The sequence below is a fragment of the Juglans regia genome, chromosome 1, assembly GCF_001411555.2.
Source record: "Juglans regia cultivar Chandler chromosome 1, Walnut 2.0, whole genome shotgun sequence".
Classification (NCBI taxonomy): Eukaryota; Viridiplantae; Streptophyta; class Magnoliopsida; order Fagales; family Juglandaceae; genus Juglans; species Juglans regia.
The window spans coordinates 35113549-35138676 of NC_049901.1; the positions used below are offsets into that span (position 1 = coordinate 35113549).

The 25128-nt window shown below is 34.6% G+C and overlaps 2 protein-coding genes across 2 annotated transcripts; both read right to left on the reverse strand.

Moving 5' to 3' along the window:
* Positions 1-2953: 2953 nt before the first annotated feature.
* On the reverse strand, positions 2954-4189 carry LOC109008334. The gene is made up of 2 exons (XM_018988393.1): positions 3647-4189; positions 2954-3532 (listed from the first exon to the last, which is right to left on the reverse strand). Exons 1-2 carry the CDS (start codon positions 4187-4189, stop codon positions 2954-2956), a joined length of 1122 nt encoding a protein of 373 aa, XP_018843938.1.
* Positions 4190-23819: 19630 nt separating this feature from the next.
* LOC109008343 lies at positions 23820-24623 on the reverse strand. Its single transcript, XM_018988405.1, has one exon. It carries the CDS (start codon positions 24621-24623, stop codon positions 23820-23822), a length of 804 nt encoding a protein of 267 aa, XP_018843950.1.
* Between the last annotated feature and the right edge of the window lie 505 nt (positions 24624-25128).

The window sequence follows — 25128 nt, forward strand, 5'->3', positions numbered from 1 at the left end:
ATGAATAGGTTTACATAATTAATTAAAACCTAATTTTATTTTTAATTAACTCATTATAATCAAATTCAATTTTTGAATAAAAATTTTAAAAGATACCTCTCCAGAATTCTCCATCAACTCAACTGCTGAACAGCCAAATGCCTCTTCTGCTACTTCACCAAACATAATAGCAGCTATCTTTCCAGTATTATCGTCCAGTTCAACATATGCCCTAGCACTTTAAATGCATTGAATATATTAATATTAATTTAAATTTGAATATTTTTGAATTCTAAATTAAATTAGATATCGATTGTAAATTTAAATTGTAAGATACATATCGTGGTTTGCAGACCCCTTGATTTTTGCAATATATACAAACAAAACTTTCATTATACTTATATCCAGTTCCTTTATTACAGCCAACACATGACATGTAATAAAAGACTTGGTCCAAGTCAATCACTTTTATCTTGGCCTCTATCCAGATTTTGAGTTTCTACATTAAATCATAATCAATTTTTAGAATTAATGTTTATGTAAATATTTTAATTTATTACTAATAAAATAATATTTACCTCCATGGGTTGCAGACCCTTCATCAACTCTGCAATATCGCAGTTCTTCATAATTTCTCGGATACCAACAGATGACAGAGGGGCAGATGGGTATGTTAGGTTTCTTGCAATGATACTTTTGATGATCAAATCATTATCATCCTTCCTTAAAATACAGAAATGAAGAATAATATAAGAAAATGAAATATGTAGATAAATTACATAAATTGCATAATTAACTATAATATAAATACACTAATATGTAATATTTAATTTTTGAAAATTACCATTTCTTTATTGTAGCTGCCTCAGGAAGAATGAGATTGATTGTAAAGGTACTTGACGGACGTGATGACAGAGACAATCCTTTGTTGCAATTGAGATCAATATTAATGCAGATATATATAATACGGAAAAATAACTAAGCTTCTTAATTATTATAAATACCGTTTTTTGATCGAACAGATATTTTTGTTCCAAGTATTATTGGTTTATCTTCAATAATTTCTGATATTTTCTGGCATTCATCTTGGACAAATTTACCCCACATAGTCAAACATATGGGATTCAAGCTACAAAATTGAAATAATTAAAAGAATTAATAGAATTTATCAAAATTAATATTGGAATTCAAATTTAAAAGAAATGTGAAGTTATAAGAATTTTTTTACCTTTCAACAATGACATATATCTCTTGGATTGTTGTTGGTCCATATGCTGTCGTTACTTCTTTAATTGGCTTAATTTTGATGGCAACAACTAAAATATCTAAATATTCAAATAGAAATATTAATTTATTGATTATTATTTATAATAAAATTAAAATTAAATTACCTATTTCTCCAATCGTCTCTTTGTAGGCGTCTATGTCCTTAAATGAGACGATCTCATATTTCGGTGTCTCTATTTGCTCTTCATTTTGTGGAACATCTTCTATTATTGTCCTTGAGTTCATGGTCCATTGATAGTGATATTCTTCAATTTTGTACCTCGGATCAACTGGTTTGACATGTGCATTGTTGATATAATATGACTGGAAAATATTTAAAGTGTCTTCCCTGTGGTCAATATCAGTTCCAAACATTGCTGCCTGTACACGATTTCCCTGGAACAACAATAAAAATAAATAGGAGTTAATATCATTCCAATTGCCATTACAAATGTAATTAGTATTTTTGTTATTAAAAAAAATAAATATTATACCTCTTCATCAAATAATGTCAGATTTTGGTACTTCACATTTGTACGTTGGCTTATTCGCTCGGGCGACTTATCCGCAACGATCATCTTAATTTTCCAGTTTCTTGTATTTGGAGTGATATCCTTTATTGATGTATATACCGTCCGCATTTTCTCCCCTTTTTAGATACAAAAATTTCAAATGCATAAGTATAACAAGTGTTGATTTAAATTCATGATCTACCAGAGCAATTGATGAAGGCATTTAATTAAATGATTCAATATTAGTCATATAGAGATTAATATTATAATAGACAGTAAATCAGAACTATACAATTAAATCTAGTTACCTGTATAACATTAATTTGAACATGATAATGTTAGTAATTCTGTGAACACAATATTTTTTGTGTAGTTATTTTCACGTTGTTCAATGGACACTGGTCGTATTAGAATCCTGACTGTAGATGCTGTCTTTGCCCTTGATAAAGCCACATATAATTGACCATGTGAAAAAACTGGTTGAGGTAAATAAATCCCAACATAATCCAATGTCTGCCCTTGTGACTTATTTATAGTCATTGCGAAACTTAATCTTATAGGGAATTGAGTTCGTTTAAATGCAAAACCACTATTTTCATCAACATTTGGTAACAATGGTATCCTTGGAATGAACACCCTTTTTCCGATATGATGTCCAACCGAAATTTCTGCATCTATGATATTTCAATCAAAAGACCGACAAATAAAACGGGTTCTATTGCATAAACCTTCTGAAGGATTAATGTTTCTAAGCAGCATGATGGGACAGTTTTTCTTGAGTAATAATTCATGAGGCGGAAGTCCATTTGGGGTTAAAGTATTTAAGAAATCTTCCATAACTGATTGTTCAGATGCATCTATTGTCTTATCAAAACTGTAATATCGATGAACTTCACCTGGGAACCTATGAATCAACAATGCATTTATTTCATCAACATAACCATTCTTTGGTGTTAATATGGCTCAATTCATCATAGTTGAAATATTTGCTGAATACTCTTGAATATTGTGGAAAACATCTTCTATTAAATGATCTAAAGAAGTGTTGTCATCTTCATAGGGAACAAGCATCCCATTCGGAATTTTTATGGTTTCATCAATTGTGTTTGGCGGCATTCCGTTGCCTACTTCTAACACATAATCTGAAAAAACTGGATCAAATCTTGCTCGCATATTTTCAGTTAAGTGGAACTTGGTCAATGTAGGCCACAAATACGAATAAACCAAACTGGAAGTAACATGTTCTTGTCTCGTTCCTTTGCGAACCACTGGTAAAACCTGTCGAAAACAACAACCTTTCCACCGAATGTTACATCCGAATCATTGATGTTTCGTAGCATTTTATCTAATACTTCGATGTGTTGTTTTCTTGTCATTGGAGCCTCATCCCATATTATTAGTTTTGCTGAACGAAGTAGGTTTGCCAGTGCACTTTGTTTGCTGACACAACACGTGCTTTTTTTGTCAGTATCAAGTGGAAGCTTGAAACGTGAGTGTGCCGTTCGACCTCCCGGAAGAATAGATGCTGCAACACCTGATGAAGCAGTTGCAAGTGTTACCAATTTTCTTGATCGTACTGTTGTGAGAAGTGCCTTGTATAAGAATGTTTTCCCTGTACCAGCCGGGCCATCTACAAAGAATGCAGTATTTTGGTTTGCAAATACTTTTTCCAGCACTACATTATAGACATGTTTTTGTTCACTGTTAAGAAATTCTGATGCGGCAATATCTTCTTCTGGAATTTCAACAGCCAATTCATCATCGATTTCTCTAAACTAAAATTCTTCTTCATCAAAACAGATGTCATCATCAAGTAGATTGTAGGAATTAATGTCTTTACCCATCGATTCGATTGTGAAGGAGATTGACCTCAATACTTTGGTTCTTACATTTGATATAGAATTTTCTGTTGATTTGAAATCAACTGACATGTCTTGCTCAAAACGTTCCCATAGTTCCCTGGGATTGGTTGGATTACAATAAACCAATATTGTTGCAAATAATCGTCTAAAATTGGATGACATTTGATACAGAGATGCTTCTTGTAAACAATCTTCTAAGCTACTGTCTCTCTGTAGCAAACCATGCATTGTTGCTGCTTCGCGAAATGTTGGGGACACAACACCATCAATTGTTCTAAGATCTTCAAAGGACAAAGGTCCTCTTATATGGTTTAGTAATATCCGCAGATAATATCTCTCGCCTTCAAACGGATTTGCTGTAACAATACGACCTATAACGGTTTTCTTTTTCCGAGGAGTCCACTCTTTGTATTGTTGGTTCCAAACATAATATTCCGGAAATTCTTTATACAGTAATCTCTTTGCATTATCATCTACTCGATTTAATGCAAAAAATTCTGTTAACATCGATTTTCTGGAACGATCTAAACTGATAACGTTAATTAGATCTTCATTTGCTCGGAAAGTCATTGGGTGTTGATCTTCTAAATGTAAATGTAAACTATACACTGCAGGATACATTTCATTAATAACAAACCCATATATTCTCCACATAGCTTCGGGGGGAGTAATCCATCAAGCCGATTGGAATTGTTGGATTTCATCAACTTGTTGATTGTTTTGTTCAGATATCAGGTTGAAAGCAACACGATCATGCCCTTTATAAATGTACTTATAAAGATATTTGACTGCTTGTATTGTAGAACAAATCTCGACATTGATATGACAGTCAAATGTTGCAAGCAGATATGGATTATTTGGCACAACCCAACGATTGTCTAAATTTTTGCCTCTGACTTTGACAGTTATTCCATTGTTCTTACGTCTATATATTGGGAAGGAATCATTTCCAATGGTCGTAGCAGATGCATAATTCTTTGGATAATTACTTTTGCAACAACCATTTCTTTTCATGCAAACATTTGATGGGTTCAAGGCTCCACATGGTCCATGCATCATATGCTTGACAACAACGTTATGCAAGTACATGTTTGTATTTTTATCAAGTATCTCTGCTGATACGATCTCATCAAAAGATTCAGGTGCATAGACTTTCCAATCATTCTGTAAGATAATTAAAAAATGTTCATGTGGAAGACCTCTTTTTTGGTGCTCGATAACGTAGACATATGCTGAGACTTTACCAAAAATATGTTTCTTGAATAATTGATCCTTTAATTCTTCTAATTTTGAATGGAAGACCCGAGCAACCAAGTCAGGTCGATTCTGACTCTTCTCGTGCGGACTTAATTCGTTTGTAATTTCTTGCTAGTTTGGATTGCACGTCATTGTTAAGAAAATGTCTAGTTTGCCATATCGCTGAACTAAAGCCATTGCTTCCATATATCTTTTCCTCATGTCTCTTGGACCTCCAATAAATGACGAAGGCAGTATAATCTGTTTCCCAACATTAGAAGCGTTTGTTTCCCCAAGCGTAATGGTATCAACAATACCTTGATATACCTCTGATCGGATATGTTGTTGGTTATTTCTAAAATAATCTAATCTTGACGTCTAGATTTTGACATACATATCCACTACAAATTGTTGCAGTAGTCGACCAGAAAGTAGTAAAATTGATCTGACATTTTCTCTTATTTGCAATTTGTAACAATAATATTCACGGCAAGAAACAATTGGATCCTTCCTTTCTCTGTTTAACACTACAAAAGTAGAATGTGAATGGAATGTTATTAAATTGGTCGTAGATGCTAAATGAAATTTTTGAATATTAATATCGCAATCTAACCTCGCTGTTCTCTTGCAAGTAATTCATCTGCAGTTCCTGATTGTTGAGGATTTATTGATCGGCTTGTTTCGTTATGTGTAGATCTTCTTCCTCTACTGACCCTTTCAATTCCTTGATGCCAACCAATTTCACCAAAAGGAAATAATAATGGATGTTGCAGTGGATCATAACATCCAAAATAGTACTGAACTATATGACTTCCACCAGAATGGTTAAAGACAAAAATGTCGCGTCCTCTTAGTTGACCTCCATCATCATTTTCTACCCATATTGCTGTAACTTGTGAAGATGTAGGGGCATTAAATACACGTTGATCTAGGCCAGCATCTGATCTTATGCGGATTTTTTGATTTTCTAAATCTGGCAAATCACCAAGAGAACGGAAAAAAATGGAATATGGATTGATGCGAAGAATATCGATGAGTTGAGCTATAATTGATGGATCCATTCTATTTGAATCAGAAATGCGATTTTCTAATTCATGCTCTGTATCATAGAAATACAACTGGAGATAAGAAGGACAACCATTTGAAGGAAGCAAATCGTTGATATAGTGATAGATCTGTCCCTGAGTTCTGAAAGTATAAATTCCTCTATTTCTCCTACATAGATCTTTATCAAATTTCACTCCGAAGGATGTAAAAGCGAACTTGTTGTTATAAGTTCGAATGTATGTCCTAAAATGTGTAGATTCATCCGTGTTGGAGGTGAACAATGCATAAAGCTGATCAGGAACATTATTTGTGGCTAAATAAATTTTCCCATTAGCACAGCAAAAGCCAGTTGTTTCATGGCAAAATCGCTTTGCTTTACAGTGTATGCAGCTGGGTACTAATGGTAGAGAATACGCTTCAGATGGCACTACCTTCAACAATTGTCTGAATCCAGTAGAACCGTGATGCGACTGACCATAGCTTGACTCCTCTCGAACAACATATGGATCCTATTTGTATAATATTTTTCGAAATCTCAGAGAAAAATAACAGAATGATGGGTGAATAAGAAATTTAGAAAAATTATTAGAGGAGAACCTGCTGGATAAAGAGTTGATTAGATGATTCGGAGACATTGTTTATGGATGAATGTGTCTCTGAATTAATGACACAGACATCAACACCATGAAGAACACATGATTCACGAGAAGGATCCTCTTCAGTGATACCGATGTGAATATCAGAATTTCGTTGTCTCTTTGATACTCTTTGAACAAGACTAAAGTCTCCAATGTTGTCTGTATATTGGACATTATTGTTTGGATATCGAGCAATCGACGTAGTCGTTTGATCACCAACAGATCTATTAGAATCATCATCACCAAATGATGTCGAATCATTAATACGAATCGAGTTGCTTCTATATGCTCTTTGTTTAGCATATCTTTCTCTTTGCTTTCTACGAATCTCCTCCTTCTTCTCTTCTAGTAAATCTTTATACAAGATTCTTTTTGCAGGTTGTTTTCCATGATCTTCAAAAAATTATTTATAGACTTAAATTTGACACGAATTTATATTTTCGTTGTTAAATTTTTTTAAATAAATTATTTGAAGAATCTTACCATTTCTCATTATGTTAATGAAGAAAATGATTGTTTCAACTGTTGGATACTGTTCTACACAAGCAAGATGAAATAAAGAAATAACTATTATTTCTAATGCTCAATTAAATAAATAATCAAATGATAAAATACTATGAAACTGGAATCTAACAAAAACATATTTCAATATTACATATAAAAAATTAAATAAATAATCAAATGATAAAATACTATGAAACTGAAATCTAAAAAAAACATATTTTAATATCACACATAAAAAATGTTTTAGAAAATATTTGTCAAACTTAATTCCCTATTCCAAGCAACTGCCAACTATTTCTCTAATAATTATTATTTAAAATATTTCTCTATTAATTTTTTATTTTGAATGTTATGATTTATTTATTTATTTTAATTGGTTGAAATATTTATATATATATAATTTATCCTAAAATTTTTAAAACTAAAAAAATTCGTAGGTTAAAAGTCTTTCTTCATTCTATTTCTCGGTTTCAAGAAGCAAATTTAGTCTTTACAACTTGATGTTTTGGTAGTGATATTTTCCCCATATCACTTTTTTGCCACACAAATCCCTCTCTTCTCTTCAAAATACTATGAAACTGAAATCCATATCAATTTTTTTACATACAGTCATTGTTCTTTTACTTTATTCCTTTCTAATTAATATCTTTATTCAAGTGCTTTTTCTGGGGCACAAACTTTTGTGGAGTAAAAATGTGTTTCTTTTTCTGAGGGTTATTACATAGAATCCTCACTAAAAGGGTAAATATATTTTTTTTCCCTTTCCTTTTTTTTTTTCAATCATTTTTTAAAACATTTTAAATATTTAAAAAAAATAAATAAAATCACAAATTCATTTAAATATACTTACTTAGGGTACGTTTGGGTGTTGAGAAGTATTGAGAATGTTTGTGAATAGTTATGAGTAGAGATTGGAGTGAGTTTGTGGGTCCCATTGAGAGTATTTTGAGTTGTTTGGATGTGTGAAATATGTTGAGTTGTTGACTTTTGAGTAGGTAGTTGAAAAATGTGTGGGTCCCATAAATATTATAGTGATTTTATTTTTAGTAATAAATATTATAATGATTTTATTATAGTGATTTTTTAATATTAATAAATATTGTAGTGATTTTATTTTACTTTTTTATATAATAATGATAAATATTATAATGATTTTATTTTTAATTTATATATAATAGTGATAAATATTATAATGATTTTATTTATATATATATATATATAATAGTAATAAATATTATAGTAATGTTATTATTTATTTATATATTATAGTGATTTTATTTTTAATTTATATATAATAGTGATAAATATTATAGTATTTTATTTTTTATTTATATATAATAGTGATTTTATTTTTATTTATATATTATAGTGATTTTATTTTTTATTTTTTATTTATATATAATAGAGATAAATATTATAATGATTTTATTTTTTATTTATATTTAATAGTGGTAAATATTATAGTGATTTTATTTTTTATGTATATATTATAGTGATTTTATTTTTTATTTATATATTATAGTGATTTTATTTATATATTATAGTGATTTTATTTTTTATTTATATATTATAATGATTTTATTTTTTATTTATATTTAATAGTGATAAATATTATAGTGATTTTATTTTTTATTTATATATTATAGTGATTTTATTTTTTATTTATATATTATAGTGATTTTATTTTTTATTTATATATTATGATGATTTTATTTTTTATTTATATTTAATAGTGATAAATATTATAGTGATTTTATTTTTTATTTATATATTACAGTGATTTTATTTTTTATTTATATGTAATAGTGATAAATATTTTTTATTTATATATTATAGTGATTTTATTTTATTTATATTTAATAGCGATAAATATTATAGTGATTTTATTTTTTATTTATATATAATAGTGATAAGTATTATAAAATGTTTGTGAATAGTTATGAGTAGAAATTGAAGTGGGTTTGTGGGTCCCATTGAGAGTATTTTAAGTTGTTTGGCATGTAAAGTATTTTTAAAAGTACAAGAATACTTGAAAAGTGTTTAGAGTAGTTTGATATCTAAACATACCCTTAATCATTAACTAAAAAAAAAATTTTAAAAATGCAATTCCGTGAGAATTTTTGATAAGAAATTCATGTAGGAATAATAATTAACTTTTTTTTTAAAACAATTAATCATTAAGTAAACACTTACTTAATTATTATATAAAAGAAAAAAAAAAGACAATTCGGTGGAAATTTTTGGTTAGAAAATTATTTTTTAATATTGTTAAAAAATTATTTTTTAATATTTTTAATATTGTAATATTTAAAAATATTTAATTGTTTATTATATTTTGTGTTGAAATTTAAGAAAATTATAATGAAGAACTGAAATGAGTTTAAATGCATTTAGGTTCTATCACAATTCGCATCACCACTCAAAAACACTTACTTAATCATTAAATAAAAAAATAAAAAAATAAAAAATTCAATTCGGTGAAAATTTTTGGTAAGAAATTCATGTAGAAATAGTAAATAACTTTTTTTTTTTTAAAAAAATTAATCATTAAGTAAACGCTTACTTAATTATTTAGTAAAAAAATACAATTCAGTAAAAATTTTGGTAAGGAAATTATTTTTTAATATTGTTAGAAAATTAATTTTATCATATTATTAATATTTAAAAATTTAAAATATTAATTAATTATTATATTTTATGTTAAAATTTAAAAAAATTATAATAATGAATTAAAATTAGTTGAAATACAGTTAATTTCTATCACAATCCGCGTCATCTCTTCAATCACATCTTGGCCGTCCATTCCAAGCGAAAAAACACAGCTTACAACTCCATCCACCGTTCGCTTTCACACATTAAAAGCACAACACACGGATTGCGATCACTCTACCCGCAACCCTCTCTCTTTCTCTTTCTCTTTCTGTCTTACGGAAGAAGGTTCAAGAACCTCCATTGTTCTCGGCTCAACAGAGCCTCTCTCTCTCTCTCTGTCTCGCTCTCTCTCTCTCTAGATTTCTCATCCCTCCCGATCAGACCGTCGGCATCTACTCTCTCTCCATTTAATTTTCTTTTTTCTTTTTCACTTCTGATGAAGTGGTTGTACTTCTTCCACCATGCATTTTCTACTCTGCTTCTCTCGCTTAAGGGGTTTCTGATCCGATTCGATTTCTTGTTACCTCAGGCTATAGTCTCGCCTGCTTTCAACATGGCTGGCGACAAGGCCATCAGTCTCGAGGGGATTAAAAATGAGTCCGTTCATCTGGTAATCTCTCTACCTCCCTCTCTCTCTCTCTCTGATTGAATATGTTTGGTTCCTGAGAAAACCTCTTTCAGTGGATCGATAAAATTTTACCTCTATTTATATCTTTTCGAAACTCATAAAATTTTCGAGCAATCCCGATTGTGTGTGTATATATATATATATATATATATTTTTTCTTTATTTTTGTTCGATGTGTTTTTCTTTATTTTGGATGTGTTTTTCTATATTGTCCGATTGGTTATTTTGGATGGTGTAGATCATAACACAGCTCCTGCTTCAGAGCTACTCTCCAGATTTGATCCCAGCAACAGGGTAAACATACCAAACCCTCGCACTCGATCTTCGGTGTTGCTTTGATTTGATTTGGTGTGATAAGGAATTTTTCTTGCTTTGATTTGGTTGGTGTTGCTTCATTGTGGAATCAAAATAAAATAGTTTTTGCTTCTATTATGGTTGGTGCTACTTGAGATTTATAGTTTGTGCTAAAGCTATGGGATTTATAGTTACTGATCTGTGTTTTTTTTTTTCATTTTTGCTTTGATTTGATTTGGTGTGATCAGAAATTTTTCTTGCTTTGATTTGGTTGGTGTTGCTTTGATCAGGAATCAGATAATTACATCCATCACTGCACGATAAAGTTACAAGTGATCTAGATAAAGGGAAAAAAGCATTATCAACTGTAGTACCGAAAACCAACTCTCTTTTTCTCAGCTAGATGGTACTAACTAACTAACTAATTAGAAGAAGATCATCATCATCATCATGTCAAGGCTAGCTTCATGCAGTGTTATGATATAAAGCATGAAATGATGCAAGTTGTTCGTCATCATGAGAAAACTTCTTTCATTGGATCGAAAAAATTTTACCTCTATATTTATATCTTTTTGGAACTCATAAAAATTTCGAGCAATCCCGATTGTGTGTGTATATATATATATTTTTCTTTATTCTTGTTCGATGTGTTTTTCTTTATTTTGGATGTGTTTTTCTTGTTTGGTGTTGCTTTGATTTGATTTGGTGTGATCATAAATTTTTCTTACTTTGATTTGGTTGGTGTTGCTTCACTGTGGAATCAAAATAAAATAGTTTTTGCATCTACTATGGTTTGTGCTACTTGAGATTTATAGTTTGTGCTAATGCTATGGGATTTATAGTTGCTGAACTGTGTTTCTTTTTTAATAAAATAGCTTTTGCTTCTACTATGGTTGGTGCTACTTCAGATTTATAGTTTGTGCTAATGCTATCGGATTTATAGTTGCTGATCTGTGTGTTTTTTTTTCTCTTTTTTGCTTCTTTAAATCCACTCAGCACTTCTTTTTTTGGTTTTTTTCTTCCCATTCTATTATGATGGTGTTTAATCCTATGATGTTAGAATTTTGAATCCATCGTGTTTAATCCATGGTTTTTGTTATAGTTAAATTACTCCAGAATTTTGAATCCTATGATGTTAGAATTTTCTGTAAATTTATGTCTATTTCTATATACTAATCCTGAAGTTATATGCTAGACTATAGATATGCTATAAACATTAGAAACAAACTATAAATGTAAAACAGAGGTAGACTAATGATATGCTATAAACACACAAAAGGTGGGTACACTGACCTTTTCAATGTTTCCTTCAAACTTTATCACCACTGCATTACTTGTAGGGAACTGATTTGAGAGAAACAGCCTATAGAAGAAAAGATAAACTGTGAAAATTACAGAGGTAGACTAATGATATGCTATAAACACACAAAAGGTGCGTACACTGACCTTTTCAATGTTTCCTTCAAACTTTATCACCACTGCACTACTTGTAGAGAACTGATTTGAGAGAAACAACCTATAGAAGAAAAGATAAACTGTGAAAATTCTGTTGTAGATATGAATTGAATTTTTTTTCATTCAAATAGTTAAACATAAAAGATTGATAAAGAAACAAAATATTACCTCAAATCCAGCAGAATTTGTGTATGTAAGTCTCTAATAGCTTCCACGAGTACAAAGATGAATACAAGCTGAAGGAGAAACAGGGGAATGTTGAATACAAACTGGAGAAATATGGGGAATGATGAATACAAATTCAAGAGAAACGGGGGATTTCTTCGGCTCGGCTGGGAAGGATATTTTATTAGAATGTTATTTTAGGAGAATAGTATTTGATATTATTTAAATTCTATGTATGTGTATTTTTTTTATATGTGATTATTAATTGGAATTTGTAACGGCAAGTGTAGAATATAATGAATCTCAGAATGATATACATACATTTGAATCGTCAGGAACTGTTTAAACGAGAGAATTTAAATGATACGGTGAAAAATCAACGGTTGATTATTATATTTATTTGTCATAATTTAACAATCAATAAATGGTAATAAATGGTATTAAAGAGTTAATAGATGGGCATCATCAGATTTGAAATACGGATGGCATAAAATACCCAATCAATGGGTATCAAATTGGAAATAGAGCTTTTTAACGATTTGAAGAACTTTTAACGGAGAGGAATTGTTTTTAACGGAAAAATCTTGTTAACTGTTAAAACAAGAATTGCCGTTAGATAGGCTTTTTATATATATAGGTAGATATATATATATATATATATATAAAACTAAAAGCAATATCTGTATATGATGAAAGTTAGATAATAATTACTTGGTATATAATCTTCCGTTTTCTTTTGTTATTGGTATTGTGTCTCAAGCACTAATGTATATATATTTTTGGGCAGTGTATCATTAATTTATTGAGAATATAAATTTTTTCTGATCCATCATTTTGCATTATCCTAGAAATTCTAAGAGGTACCCAAATCCTAAACTGTTTTTATATATACATATACACACACAAATTAGCCTTTGTTCAGTTTTCTATAAAATTTGTTCAAAAATTATTGTGAATCGCATGACAGGTTTCCTTCCCAAAATGATTTCTCTTGAATAAGGTGCGTTTATACCTGGGCGAAGTATTTTTGAGAATATCAGTCTTACCCAGGAAATGGTTCACTCTCTGAAGAGGACGTCACATGGTGGTGATATTATGATTAAAGTTGATATGGCTAAAGCATATGATCGGGTGGAGTGGCAATTTTTGCTTGAGGTTTTGAGGTGTTTTGGCTTTCCTTCTTCCTTTTGTGCTCTGATTAGTGCTTGTATTTCGAATGTGTGGTATTCTGTGATGCTTAATGGTACGACGAAAGGTTTCTTTCAAGGGAGGTGGGGTTTGCGCCAAGGGGATCCTCTCTCGCCTTACCTTTTTATTATTCTTCAAGAAGTACTTTCTAGACTTTTGAAACAAAGCTTTGATGGGAACAAGATTGGAAAATTTTCCCAAGCTAGAGGTACTCCTCATATTTCTCATCTTATGTATGCTGATGATATTATTATTTTTCTGAATGGGGGTAAGAAATCGGTTAAGGAACTTTTGGTGGTTTTTGAAAAATATGAAAAATGGACAGGTCAGCAAATTAGTAAAGAAAAGACGGCTATATTTTATTCTCCTAAAATTTCGTTAGCAAGAAAGAGAGATCTTAAAAGGCTGACAGGGTTCTCTGAAGGTTTGTTTCCTTTTAAATACCTTGGGGTTCCGATTGTTTTAGGGCGTCTTAAGCATGAGCATCTAGAGGAGATGATTAACAAAGTCTGGAATAAAATCAGTGGTTGGAAAATGAAATTATTATCTGCGGGTGGGCGCTTAATTTTACTTCGTCATGTGCTGTCTAGTATGGCTTTACATATTTTTGCAGTTTTACAGGTTCCTCATTCTATTATTAAAATTTTAAATCGACTGTTGAGCACATTTTTTTGGGGTGAGATTAATGGTAAAGGAAAAAAAAAGTGGGTGGCTTGGGAGAATATTTGTAAGCCAATAGAGGAGGGTGGTCTTGGTTTGCGGAATTTGGGGGATATTCAAAGAGCGTTGCATATGAGGTTTGCTTGGAATCTTTTGAAAGGAGAATCTTTGTGGGCTAGTTTCTTTAAAGGAAAATATGTGGGAAATTCGAGTTGGTGTCTTATTGATATGAGAAAAGGTACGAGGTTTTGGAAAATGATTGTCAAAAGTATTCCGAGTGTTTTTAATAATTCTAAATGGAGAGTTCGAGATGGTAATATTTTATTTTGGTATGATAAATGGAGAGATGAGGGTCCTCTAATTGATGAGTTACAGATAGTGGGTAATCCGATGTTGCAAGTTAAAGAGTGTAAGTTGTCCAATAGTTGGGATGTGGAGTTTTTGAGTACGTTAGTTGGTCAGGATAAGGTGGAGAGTATTATTGAGGCTTTGGCTGGGTGTAAGGGAGGATCTGATGTATTGATCTGGATGAAGAATGACAATGGGAATTTTTCGACTAAATCCGCTTGGGATTATATTCGGGTTCAAGGTTCTAGTATGGAGTGGCATCCTTGGGTATGGCATAAATTACTTCCACTTAAAGTTTCGGTTTTAATGTGGAAGGTGTGGTTCATGGCATTAAGTGTTGATGATCGTCTTCGGCGCATTGGGATCCAGATTGTTTCTCGTTGTGATTGTTGTGATGAAGGTAATTATGAAGATCAAGATCATGTGTTACTTACAGGGGAATTTGCATCAGCTATATGGCACTTCTATGGATCTATTTTTGGTATTCCTATTGGTCGTACTTGGAGGGAGACGGTTCAAATTTGGTTTCGAAGGGCATCTTTTAATTCTCAACTGGGATTAATAGTGGGGATTTTACCGTCTATTATTACTTGGCACCTTTGGACTAGACGTTGTGCTGCACGTATGGAGGGAAGGTTCCAGTCTATTTTTTCGGTTCGGCTTTCTATTAGTAGATGGATGGGAGTTGTAGTTCGAGATATGAAAAATGTTAGTAATTGTTCCAGACATGATTTACAGGTTTTACAGTCATTGAATATTCCTGTTTTGGTTCCTATTAGAAAGCATGTACAACCAGTGGCTTGGCAAAAGCCAGCTCATGGGTGGTTTAAATTGAATACAGTTGGGAGTAGTATGGGTAATCCTGGTTGTTCAGGGGTGGGCGGTATCATTAGGAATGATCGTGGTCTTATGGTTTATGCTTTTAATTCTTCTATTGGGATCGGTACAAGTAATAGAGCGGAGTTGTTAGCTGTTCTTCAGGGGCTCAAAGCATGTAAGGAGTTGGGGATTAATTTTGTGGAAATTGAATTAGATTCGCAAGTGGTGATTTCGTGGTGGCATAGGAGAAGGTGTGGTGTGTGGTATTTAGAAGATTTTTGGGAAGATAAATTGTCCCTCATGGATTCTATGGTGTGCGTTGTTCGTCATGTTTATAGAGAGGGAAATAAAGTTGCGGATTGGTTGGCTCGGAGTGGTGCATTGGGTCTTAATTCAGAGTGGAGATTTGTTAGGGAGGTGCCTAGGGTGCTTCGTGGTTTAATCCGTTTGGATAATTTGGGTTTGCCTTCTTTACGTTATCGTTAGTGTCTTGTTCTTGTGTAATGTTTGTCCGTTTTTAGTAGGTTTGTAATTTTGTTTTGTAATTTTGACATCTGGTAATATTGTTTGTAATACTAGGTGTCGGTCTGTAACCACGGTATTCCTCCGCCACAAGTGAGGGTTATTAATAAAATTTGGGACGGGGTCACTCATGGACAGGTGGCTTCGGCTCTTCTATTAAAAAAAAAAAAAAAAAAATTGGGCCTGCCAAGGAACAAGGGTAGGAGGGAGTCAGGATATATTAGTTATAAATTTCACGAGTTGGTGACATGTTAACAAAAAACAATTGGGTCTTGGTTCTATTATACCTAAACTTCCACCCAATCTTCTTGCTGTTCTTAGAGCCCAATTTCGTTAAGCATCTCTATTTCTTTATAATAGCATCATCTGGACTTTCAAATGATCCCAACCTAATCATTGCCACCAAAAATTATTATTGTAAGATTAGATTCCTAATTAAGTTGATATTGTGACAAATGAGCAATTAAGGAGCTAACTATCTAGCTGTTAATGTTGGCCTACTTTTATGTATTGAAGATACTTATAGAACTTTCATGCATGGCCTTCTCCACCATAAGTAGGAGTCAAACACCAATATGTCTACATCTGTCCAATGCCTAGCAGGCTTCTCTATTGCCTTGACTCTAACAATCTAGAATTATGGCTTTAAAATTTAGTTGTATCTTAAGATCAGCCTTTTAGGTATATATTATTTCTTTAGACTATTGCTAATCCAATAATTCCTATCTCAATTCTAAGGTTGATAAGGCAGAACTACATGTTAGTAAATTTAACCAAATATATATATATATATATATATTTATATATATATATATATTACTCAAAATGGCCTTAAAGGTGGTCAAAGAGCCATTGTGTTGCATGGATTTGAGTTTTGGTGAAATCCATGAATCGAGCAGGCAGACCATTGAAACCCACTGACCCCTATTAAGAGAATCTCCCACAAACATAAGCCTCTTCTTCCTTAGCCTCTCCAACATCATCTTGACAAAATGAATTCAAATAATCACTGTATTTCTTTATTGTTCATTCACAGCTTGTGCCCTCAGTTATGCCAAATTTATGCCACACAAAAAACACGTACATGCATATAAAGGCACCATTTTAACAGAAAACTGGTTCACTTTACCAACAAAATACATTGTAACCCGTACCTATTTTCTTTACTAGAAAGGGGAGTAATCATGAGGAAATTGGATCAACATGATTTCCCAATTAACTCGTACTTTTCTACCATGATTTACAGGCCATGCTTTCATTGTTAACACAACATGTGACTTACAGTTAACTAATATTGAGCCTTCTCAATATTTCCAACTTTGTTGCCCCTTTTAGCAAAAATGGCACTTTCATATTATCTTTTCATAACTTGATCCCCTGTTTTCAGCTTCACATGATTCACATGATATTCCTGCCATATAGAAATTTCACTCACCAATACAAAATGAGCCATTAACATTTTGTTAATTAAGGGAGGCATTCGCATTATGTTTTTGAAATAATAATGGGTAGTTTTGACCATATGAACTCCAATCCATGTTTGTTAGCTTGGTGTGCTTTTATAATAAACCTAGTGTTCAAATATTTAATTTTTCAGATGGACAAAACTTGGATGCAGCTTACCGATAGGTTTAGGTCAAGGGACTATGGCAAAGGAGTTGGGCAGTTTATCACAATGGCTCGAGCTCATGCTTTCGGAAGCAACAATATTAAGTGTTCATGTCGTAGATGTCGTAATAACTTGTTCCTGCCTATAAGCCAGGTAGAACGACATTTATTTATCACGGGCATAGATCTAACTTACACTGATTGAATTTTTCATGGGGAGACAGAACCCATGAATTTCATGGGCCTCGACGATATGTAGCTTGATAATCTTGATGATAGTTACTTTGATGACATCGACGATATGTTGGGTGACATTCATGCGGCAACCACCGTTGGGATTGATGAAGACGCAGCTCCACATACCTTGGGAATTAGCACGGTTGAACCCGAACCAACGACTTTTGAGAAGCTCTTGGAAGATGCTCGGTGTCCACTTTAAGATGGTTGCACAACATTTTCCAAACTATCATTCATTGTGAAGTTGCTCCACATCAAATCAATTGGTGGGTGGAGTGTAAAATCCTTTGACATGCTACACTATGAAAACAGTTTTTCCTGAAGTGCTTTTGCCAGATTCTTTCCATGATGCACAATGATTGGAGCGCGGGTTGGGATTTACATACATTAAAATTCATGCATGTCCAAACGATTGTGTACTATTTTATAAGGAAAATATCAACAAGCAAGAGTGCCCAAAGTGTAAAGCATCTAGGTGGTTGTCCTCCTCCACACCTTCTAAATGACCAGTACCCCAAAAAGTAGTGCGGTATTTTCCACTGAAGCCAATGTTGCAGAGACTATTTATGTCCAAGAAAACTGCATCATCCATGAGGTGGCATTGATCAGAAAGGATGCACGATGAAAGCACTTTGTGACATCCTGCAGACTTAGAGGTGTGGTCCACATTTGACAGAAAGCATCATTGGTCTACTAAAGATGCTCGTAATGTCAGGCTCAGTCTTGCTAGTGATGGATTTAACCCATTCAATTATACGAGCAAACCATACAGTATATGGCTAATGATTCTAGTTCCATATAACTTGCCTCCTTGGTTATGTATGAAAGATCCATTCTTCATGTTGTTTACACTAATTCTTGGGCCTGAATCTCCTGGCAATGAAATTAATGTTTACTTATGTTCTTTAGTTGATAAACTAGTTTATTTGTGGAAAAATGGTGTTGATACGTATGATGTCATGGTTGGACAAAGATTTAAATTACATGTAGCGTTATTGTGGACAATTAACGATTTTCCCGCATACAGTAACCTTTCTGGCCGGAGCACTAAAGGAAAGTTAGCATGTCCTTGTTGCAATCTAGATATAGAATCTCAGTGGTTGAGACATGGGTGAAAACATTACTACATGGGTCAATGGCGCTTCCTACCAGTAGGTCACATCTGGAGATCCAAGAAGAGCTCTTTTAATGGCAAATAAGATAACCGAATACCACCTACGCAACTTTTGGGAGAGGATATACTGCAACAATTAAATGGCATCGGTCATATAGATTTTGGCAAGGCTAGTAAAAGAATGGAACACACTCTTGAGGAGTTAAATTGGACAAAACGAAGTATCTTCTTTAATCTACTCTATTGGCCATCTCTAAACTTTGACATGATCTAGATGTCATGCACATCAAAAAAAGCATTTGTGACAATGTGTTGGGTACATTGATGTATATTCCAGGTAAAACAAAAGATGGTACCAATGCTCGATGGGACTTGGCAAAACTTTGTATAAGAAAAGAGTTACATTTGAGAGAAGTTGGCGATCGAGTTATAATCCCTCGTGCATATTTTATGTTGCATGGAGATGAGAGAAAAGAGTTTTGAGCATGGCTAAACTCGGTCAAATTTCCTAATGGTTTTGCATCTAATGTTTCTGGTTGTGTTAATGTTACTGACTGTAAAATATCTGGTATGAAAAGCCATGATGTCCACATATTCATGCAAAGGCTATTGCTAGCTGTAATCAGAGGGTACTTAAGACATGACATCCTGGTGGCACTGATGGACCTTAGCACATTCTTCAGCAAATTATGTGAACGAACATGTAAGAAAGAAGCAGTGAAATGTCTTGAGATTGACATTGTCCTCATTCTTTGTGAGCTGAAAATAATATTTTCACCAACTTTTTTGGCATAATGGTCCACCTAGCTATCCACTTGCCCCGAGATTTGATGCTTGGAGGTCTAGTTCAATACAGATGGATGTATCCCCTCAAAAGGTATTTGGAGAAATTTAAGTGGTACGTGAAAAACAAAGCCCACCTAGGAGGGTCCATTGCTGAGGCTTATATTCATGAAAAATGTTTGACTTTCTCATCGATGCATCTACATGATGTACCAACTAAGTTCACTCGAGAGGATTGAAATATTGATGTTGGTGTGCAAACATCCGAGATATTTGGCTTCTCAATATTTTATCAGAAAGTACGGCCACTTGATAATGCAATAACCATCCACTTAGAGAAGAAACTATTTAAAACTGTCAGATGGTACACCCTTAACAATTGCGCCGAGATTGTCCAATATTTGGAGTAAGAACCTAACATTGACCTTGGCTCGTTACCTAAATTTAACTGTGGTAGCCATTCACCATCTTTGCACTTTGGATGAAACTAAATCATTTTATTACACATTGCAAGGAGCATAATATCATTTTGAAGGAGCAGAGCATATCTAACATTGAAAGGAGGCATGAAGCTGAATTTCCATCGAGGTTCAGGAAACGCGTAAGTTCTATTAATGTGCCTATCTATCAACTTTGGTACGGATGATCATTAAACCTTAGTCATTAAACCTTAGTCATTGCGGTTGCCTTTTCAACTACTTTACTTCATCATTTCTAGATTCAAGCATTGCATGCTACGGATCCTCCAAGTGTCTCTGATGATCTTTATGCAATAGCTTGTGGACCAGACCCTTGGGTGGGTTCATATTCTGGCTGTATAATGAACGGTATACAAAGTTAGGGCGACATGTACAAGAGTGACCCCTCTCCAGTTTATTAAAAACCTCACTTACGGAGGAGGAATACGTAGTTACAAACCACCCAAAAAACCACATTAACCCAAAGAGTAAAAAACCAACAAATCAACCAATACCACCCACAACTCAAAAATAGGAAACAACAAAACTCATATCCTAAGACTTGGCAAACCCAGCAAATCCAACCGAAGCAAACCTTGAGCATGATGAGGCAATTCAGATGAAGACATATAGATGCAATCAGTCCCCTCTTCTCCCTGTCTAGCAATGAAATCCACAACTTTATTCCCTTCTCGAAATTGATGTGAAACCAAATATTGAAAACCAATTAGCCCCTACATCACTTCCTCCCAATAATCCGAAATGTTCCACACCGTGCACTTCTTCTCCCTAAGCCAATTAACCACCAAAGTTGAATCACTTTCTATCTCCAAATTCCTATATCCCAATTCTTTACAAAGCTTTAAACCACCAATAAGTGCCCTTAACTCTGCTTCATTATTAGTACCAAAACCAAACCTAGTAGAGAAAGCCGCCAAAAAACGCCCTCTATGATCCCTAATAACCCCACCTCCACCACAACTACCTAGATTGCCCCTACATGAACCATCTACGTTTAATTTCTCCCATCCATCCCTCAATTTGGCCCACGAAACTAGCTTCGCTGTTCTCACTGGGATACCCAACTCAGTAATAATACTGCGGTCAAAACTTGATAAAGATTTTGCTTTCAGTAGCTTGGACGAAACAACCATCAGCCAATATTTGATAGAGCACCAAATCGCATCCACTGACTCATACCTCCCCTGCATCCGAGCATCACATCTCCACTTCCAGAGCCTCCAAGAAATCCGCATCGGCATGATTCCAATTAAAACCCAACGCTGCGTCGACTTCTTTGCACAATTAAACCACACTCTACATCTCGCCCACCACTCATTGAAACCCATGCATGGAACGCTTAAGAAACATGCTGCTCGATGCCAAACTTCAGACGCCACAGACCCCTTACACAAAATGTGATCCCGATCCTTTACCCCTCCTCTGGAACAACAGATACACTTTGAGGCCAAAGACACACCCACCGATTGCACCCTTTCCTCCACAGGAAGACAATTAAACCTTGCCTTCCACATGCACACGGGCATATTTTTTGGTATAAGATTGTACCATATCCAGTCCAAACCCTCAAGCTGTGGCTGCTTAAACCGAGTGATCTCCCATGCCGTTCTAGTCGAGAATGTCCCATCCACACCAGGATACCACACTCGAATGTCAAGCCCCACCCTTCTCCCAGGAATCTCCCTTAGAATGTCAGCACCCACATTTGAGTCCACTAGTGAGCCCAATAACTCCCAACCCCATTTCCCATCCACCCAACACTCTTTCACCTCCAAATTAGGCTGCTTAATATAAGGCAGTTTTGCTGAGGGCACCCCTTCACCAACCAATGGTTGAACCAAAAAGAAACATCTCTCTCCCTTACTTTTACTGACATATTCACAATAGCCTCCATCATAACAGTACAAATAGATTTCCAAAACATGGAATCCGAGTTCCTCATTGTTGTCTCCAGAAAATGCTTCCCCTTTAGATACTTTACCTTCAAAAACCTCGTCCACAAATTCCCTAATGATAACAAATGCCACGCAAATTTTATATGCAACGCCCTTTGCACCTCCGCAAAATCTCACACACCAATCCCCCCTTCCACGGTAGGTTTACACAATTAGGACCACGGCCTCCATTTCCTCATATTCCTACCATGCTATTCCCCCCCAAAAAAAGGAAGCTAGAATGGAATTTAATTTCTTCAAAACCATCTTCGGCATATGAATTACAAAATGAGTAGGCAAGCTTGCTAGAACATGTTTAATAAGAACCACAGCCCACCCTGAGAGAGCAACTTTACTTTCCACCCTTCCACTTTTTGCTGAAACTTCCTGACTAACTGCACAACTATTCTTGAATTCATTCTTCCCACAACCAGCGGTGCACCAAGATAGCAAGTGCGCAATTTTCCTTCAACGAAACTAGTGATATGTAAGAGAGAAATCCTTCTTGACTTTGAACATTTATCTAAAAAAAATAACGCCAACTTCTCATTATTTATTTTTTGCCCCGACCATGACTCATATTTTTTTGAAGTATCCAGTAGCACCCTCAAAGACTTCCTCTCACCATTCGTAAAAATCAATAAATCATTCGCATATAATAGATGAGAGATTAAAGGGCCCCCCCTAGGATGGGAAAAGGTCTTAATGTTACCCTGCTGAAACTCCTTCTTCAATAAACAAGAAAGCACCTCCTCCATTATAATGAACAAATACAATGATAAATGATCCTCTTGTCTCAACCCTTTCTTTGGCTGAAAGAATCCTTTATATGTCCCATTCATCATAATAGAAAACCATGGGGACTGAATGCAAACCTTGATCAAATCACAAGATTTTTTTGAGAAGCCAAAACTCTTCAAAAAGGCTGGTAAAAAACTCCAATCCACTCGATCATAGGCTTTGGCTTTGTCAATCTTCAACAAAATATTGCTACCCATAGCCTTCTTATTGATCACTTTCACCATCTCCTGAGCCAGAGTGATATTTTCAATGATACTCCCTCCTGGAATGAAAGCACCTTGCTCATGAGAAATTAGCCGACGGAGGAGTCACATCATTCGCCTTACTAAATTTTTTGAAAAAATCTTATAAGCCACATAACATAAGCTTAAATTTGTCAAAAGACTTAGGATCCTGCACTTTAGGGATTAGCATAATAGAAGATAAGGAATAAAATCTGCGTAAGACTTGCCCTGAAAAGAAATCCCCCGCAGCTGCTATGACATCATCCTTAACAATTTCCCAACAAGACAAATAGAAAGTCGACCCAAACCTATCTGGCCCCGGACTACTCAATCTCAGAATGGAAGAAACGCCCTCCCAAAGCTCATTTTCTGAAGGTCTTCGACAAAGGGCCTCATTCTCCTCCTCTGAAACCTCTTCACTAATTAAGTCTGATAAATCAACCTGTTCAGCCACACGACCCTCAACCAAAAAATTCTGAAATTGTTGAACCGCTCCCAAATGAACTTCCGCCGGCGAACATAACACCATCCCATCCATAAGCGTCATCGAAGATATTACCGCCTTTCGTTTCCTTATGTTTGCAACAACATAAAAAAATTTGGAATTCTGATCACCTTCATCTAGCCATTTCTTCTTAGCCAATTGCGCCAACCTTATCTCATCATTTTGTTTCCAATATGCCAATTCAGCCTTAGAGACCAAAAACTCCATCTCCACATTAGGATGATAACCCCATGCAGCTGAACCTCTAACTTCACAATTCCCTCCTCCAAAATCGAGATAGTATTGCCAACATGAGCAAAAACATTTTTATTCCACGTTCGCAACATTACCTTTAATTTTTTTAACCTTGCCGCAAGTCTTTACAGCCCATTTCCCTCCACAGGCTCCCTCCAAACCGCAGCAACACACTCTTGAAAAGAAGCATGAATAGTCCACATGTTTTGAAATTTGAACGGCACTAGACCGTATCTATCCTCCATCATTGATCCCCTTATAATCATAGGACAATGGTCTGATATCTTCCAATTAACATACTCCATGGAAACTGAAGGATAGCCACGCAAAAACCTGGTGTTCATCACCACATGGTCCAAATGAGCCCAGCTACGTGCACATCCAGACTGTCCATTGCACCAAGATAGCCTGCGGCCCTTCACCGGCAACTCTAGAAATCCACACGAATTCAAGCTTTGATTAAATTCCTCCATCGCCACTAGTGCTCTCGGGTTACCCCCGATCAGCTCACCGTCATTGCATATAATATTGAAATCACCTGCCACCAACCACGGAAGGTCACCGTCATGACACTCCAGCGCCTGCCAAAGGTCCTTCCTCTCTTGATAGGTACATTTAGCGTAAACAAATGTTAAAACCAGCTTCTGATCTGCAACCCGAAAGCAGCTTGTCAAAAACTGATCCGACATATCAATAATATCTACCTCAAACACATCCTGCCACAGAAGCCACACCTTCTTTCCTACCACCTCATTGGAACAATAAGATTGGAAGCCAAGATAAATTGCAAGACCTGGTAACTTGTCCTCCCTTGCAAATGGTTCTAGAATAACAACAATATGAACCTTCCATTTATTCACTAACTGTTTCAAGCGTATCCGTGACGTACGTAAGCCATGGATGTTCCACACTAGAACTGATTCAATCATGTTGTAAGTTTTGAGAACCTGGACAACACCCTCTTTGACTGCCTTAACCCCATGAGCTTGGTATTCCTCGCCTCTCTATACGAAGACCTTTCGGTCTCCAAATTGGACTCATACCCCCTGTCAATAGCAAGTTGCGCAATAGATTCCTCCTCTTCACAATCAGAGATATGACCATCTCTAATATCAATTTCAGGTGCTACATCCCTCCCTTCTATGTCTAGTGCATCCGTAATAAACCTTGAGGAGCCACCACTATCCCACGCCAAGCGATTTCCCTCATCCATCAAAAGAAAATCCACCACAGAGGAAGCTTGCCCACTAAACCTCCTCAGCCTTTGTTTTTCCTCCATTACTGACTTAGTTTTACAATTGCTCCCCATATCAACCACACCATTATTTTCCTTCAAACCTTCATCCTCACCTCCTTTTGACACTTCACATGCGTTCTCCTGGGCCACATCCTCAGGCTGCGCCCCCACTACATTAGTCTCTACACCTACCTCTT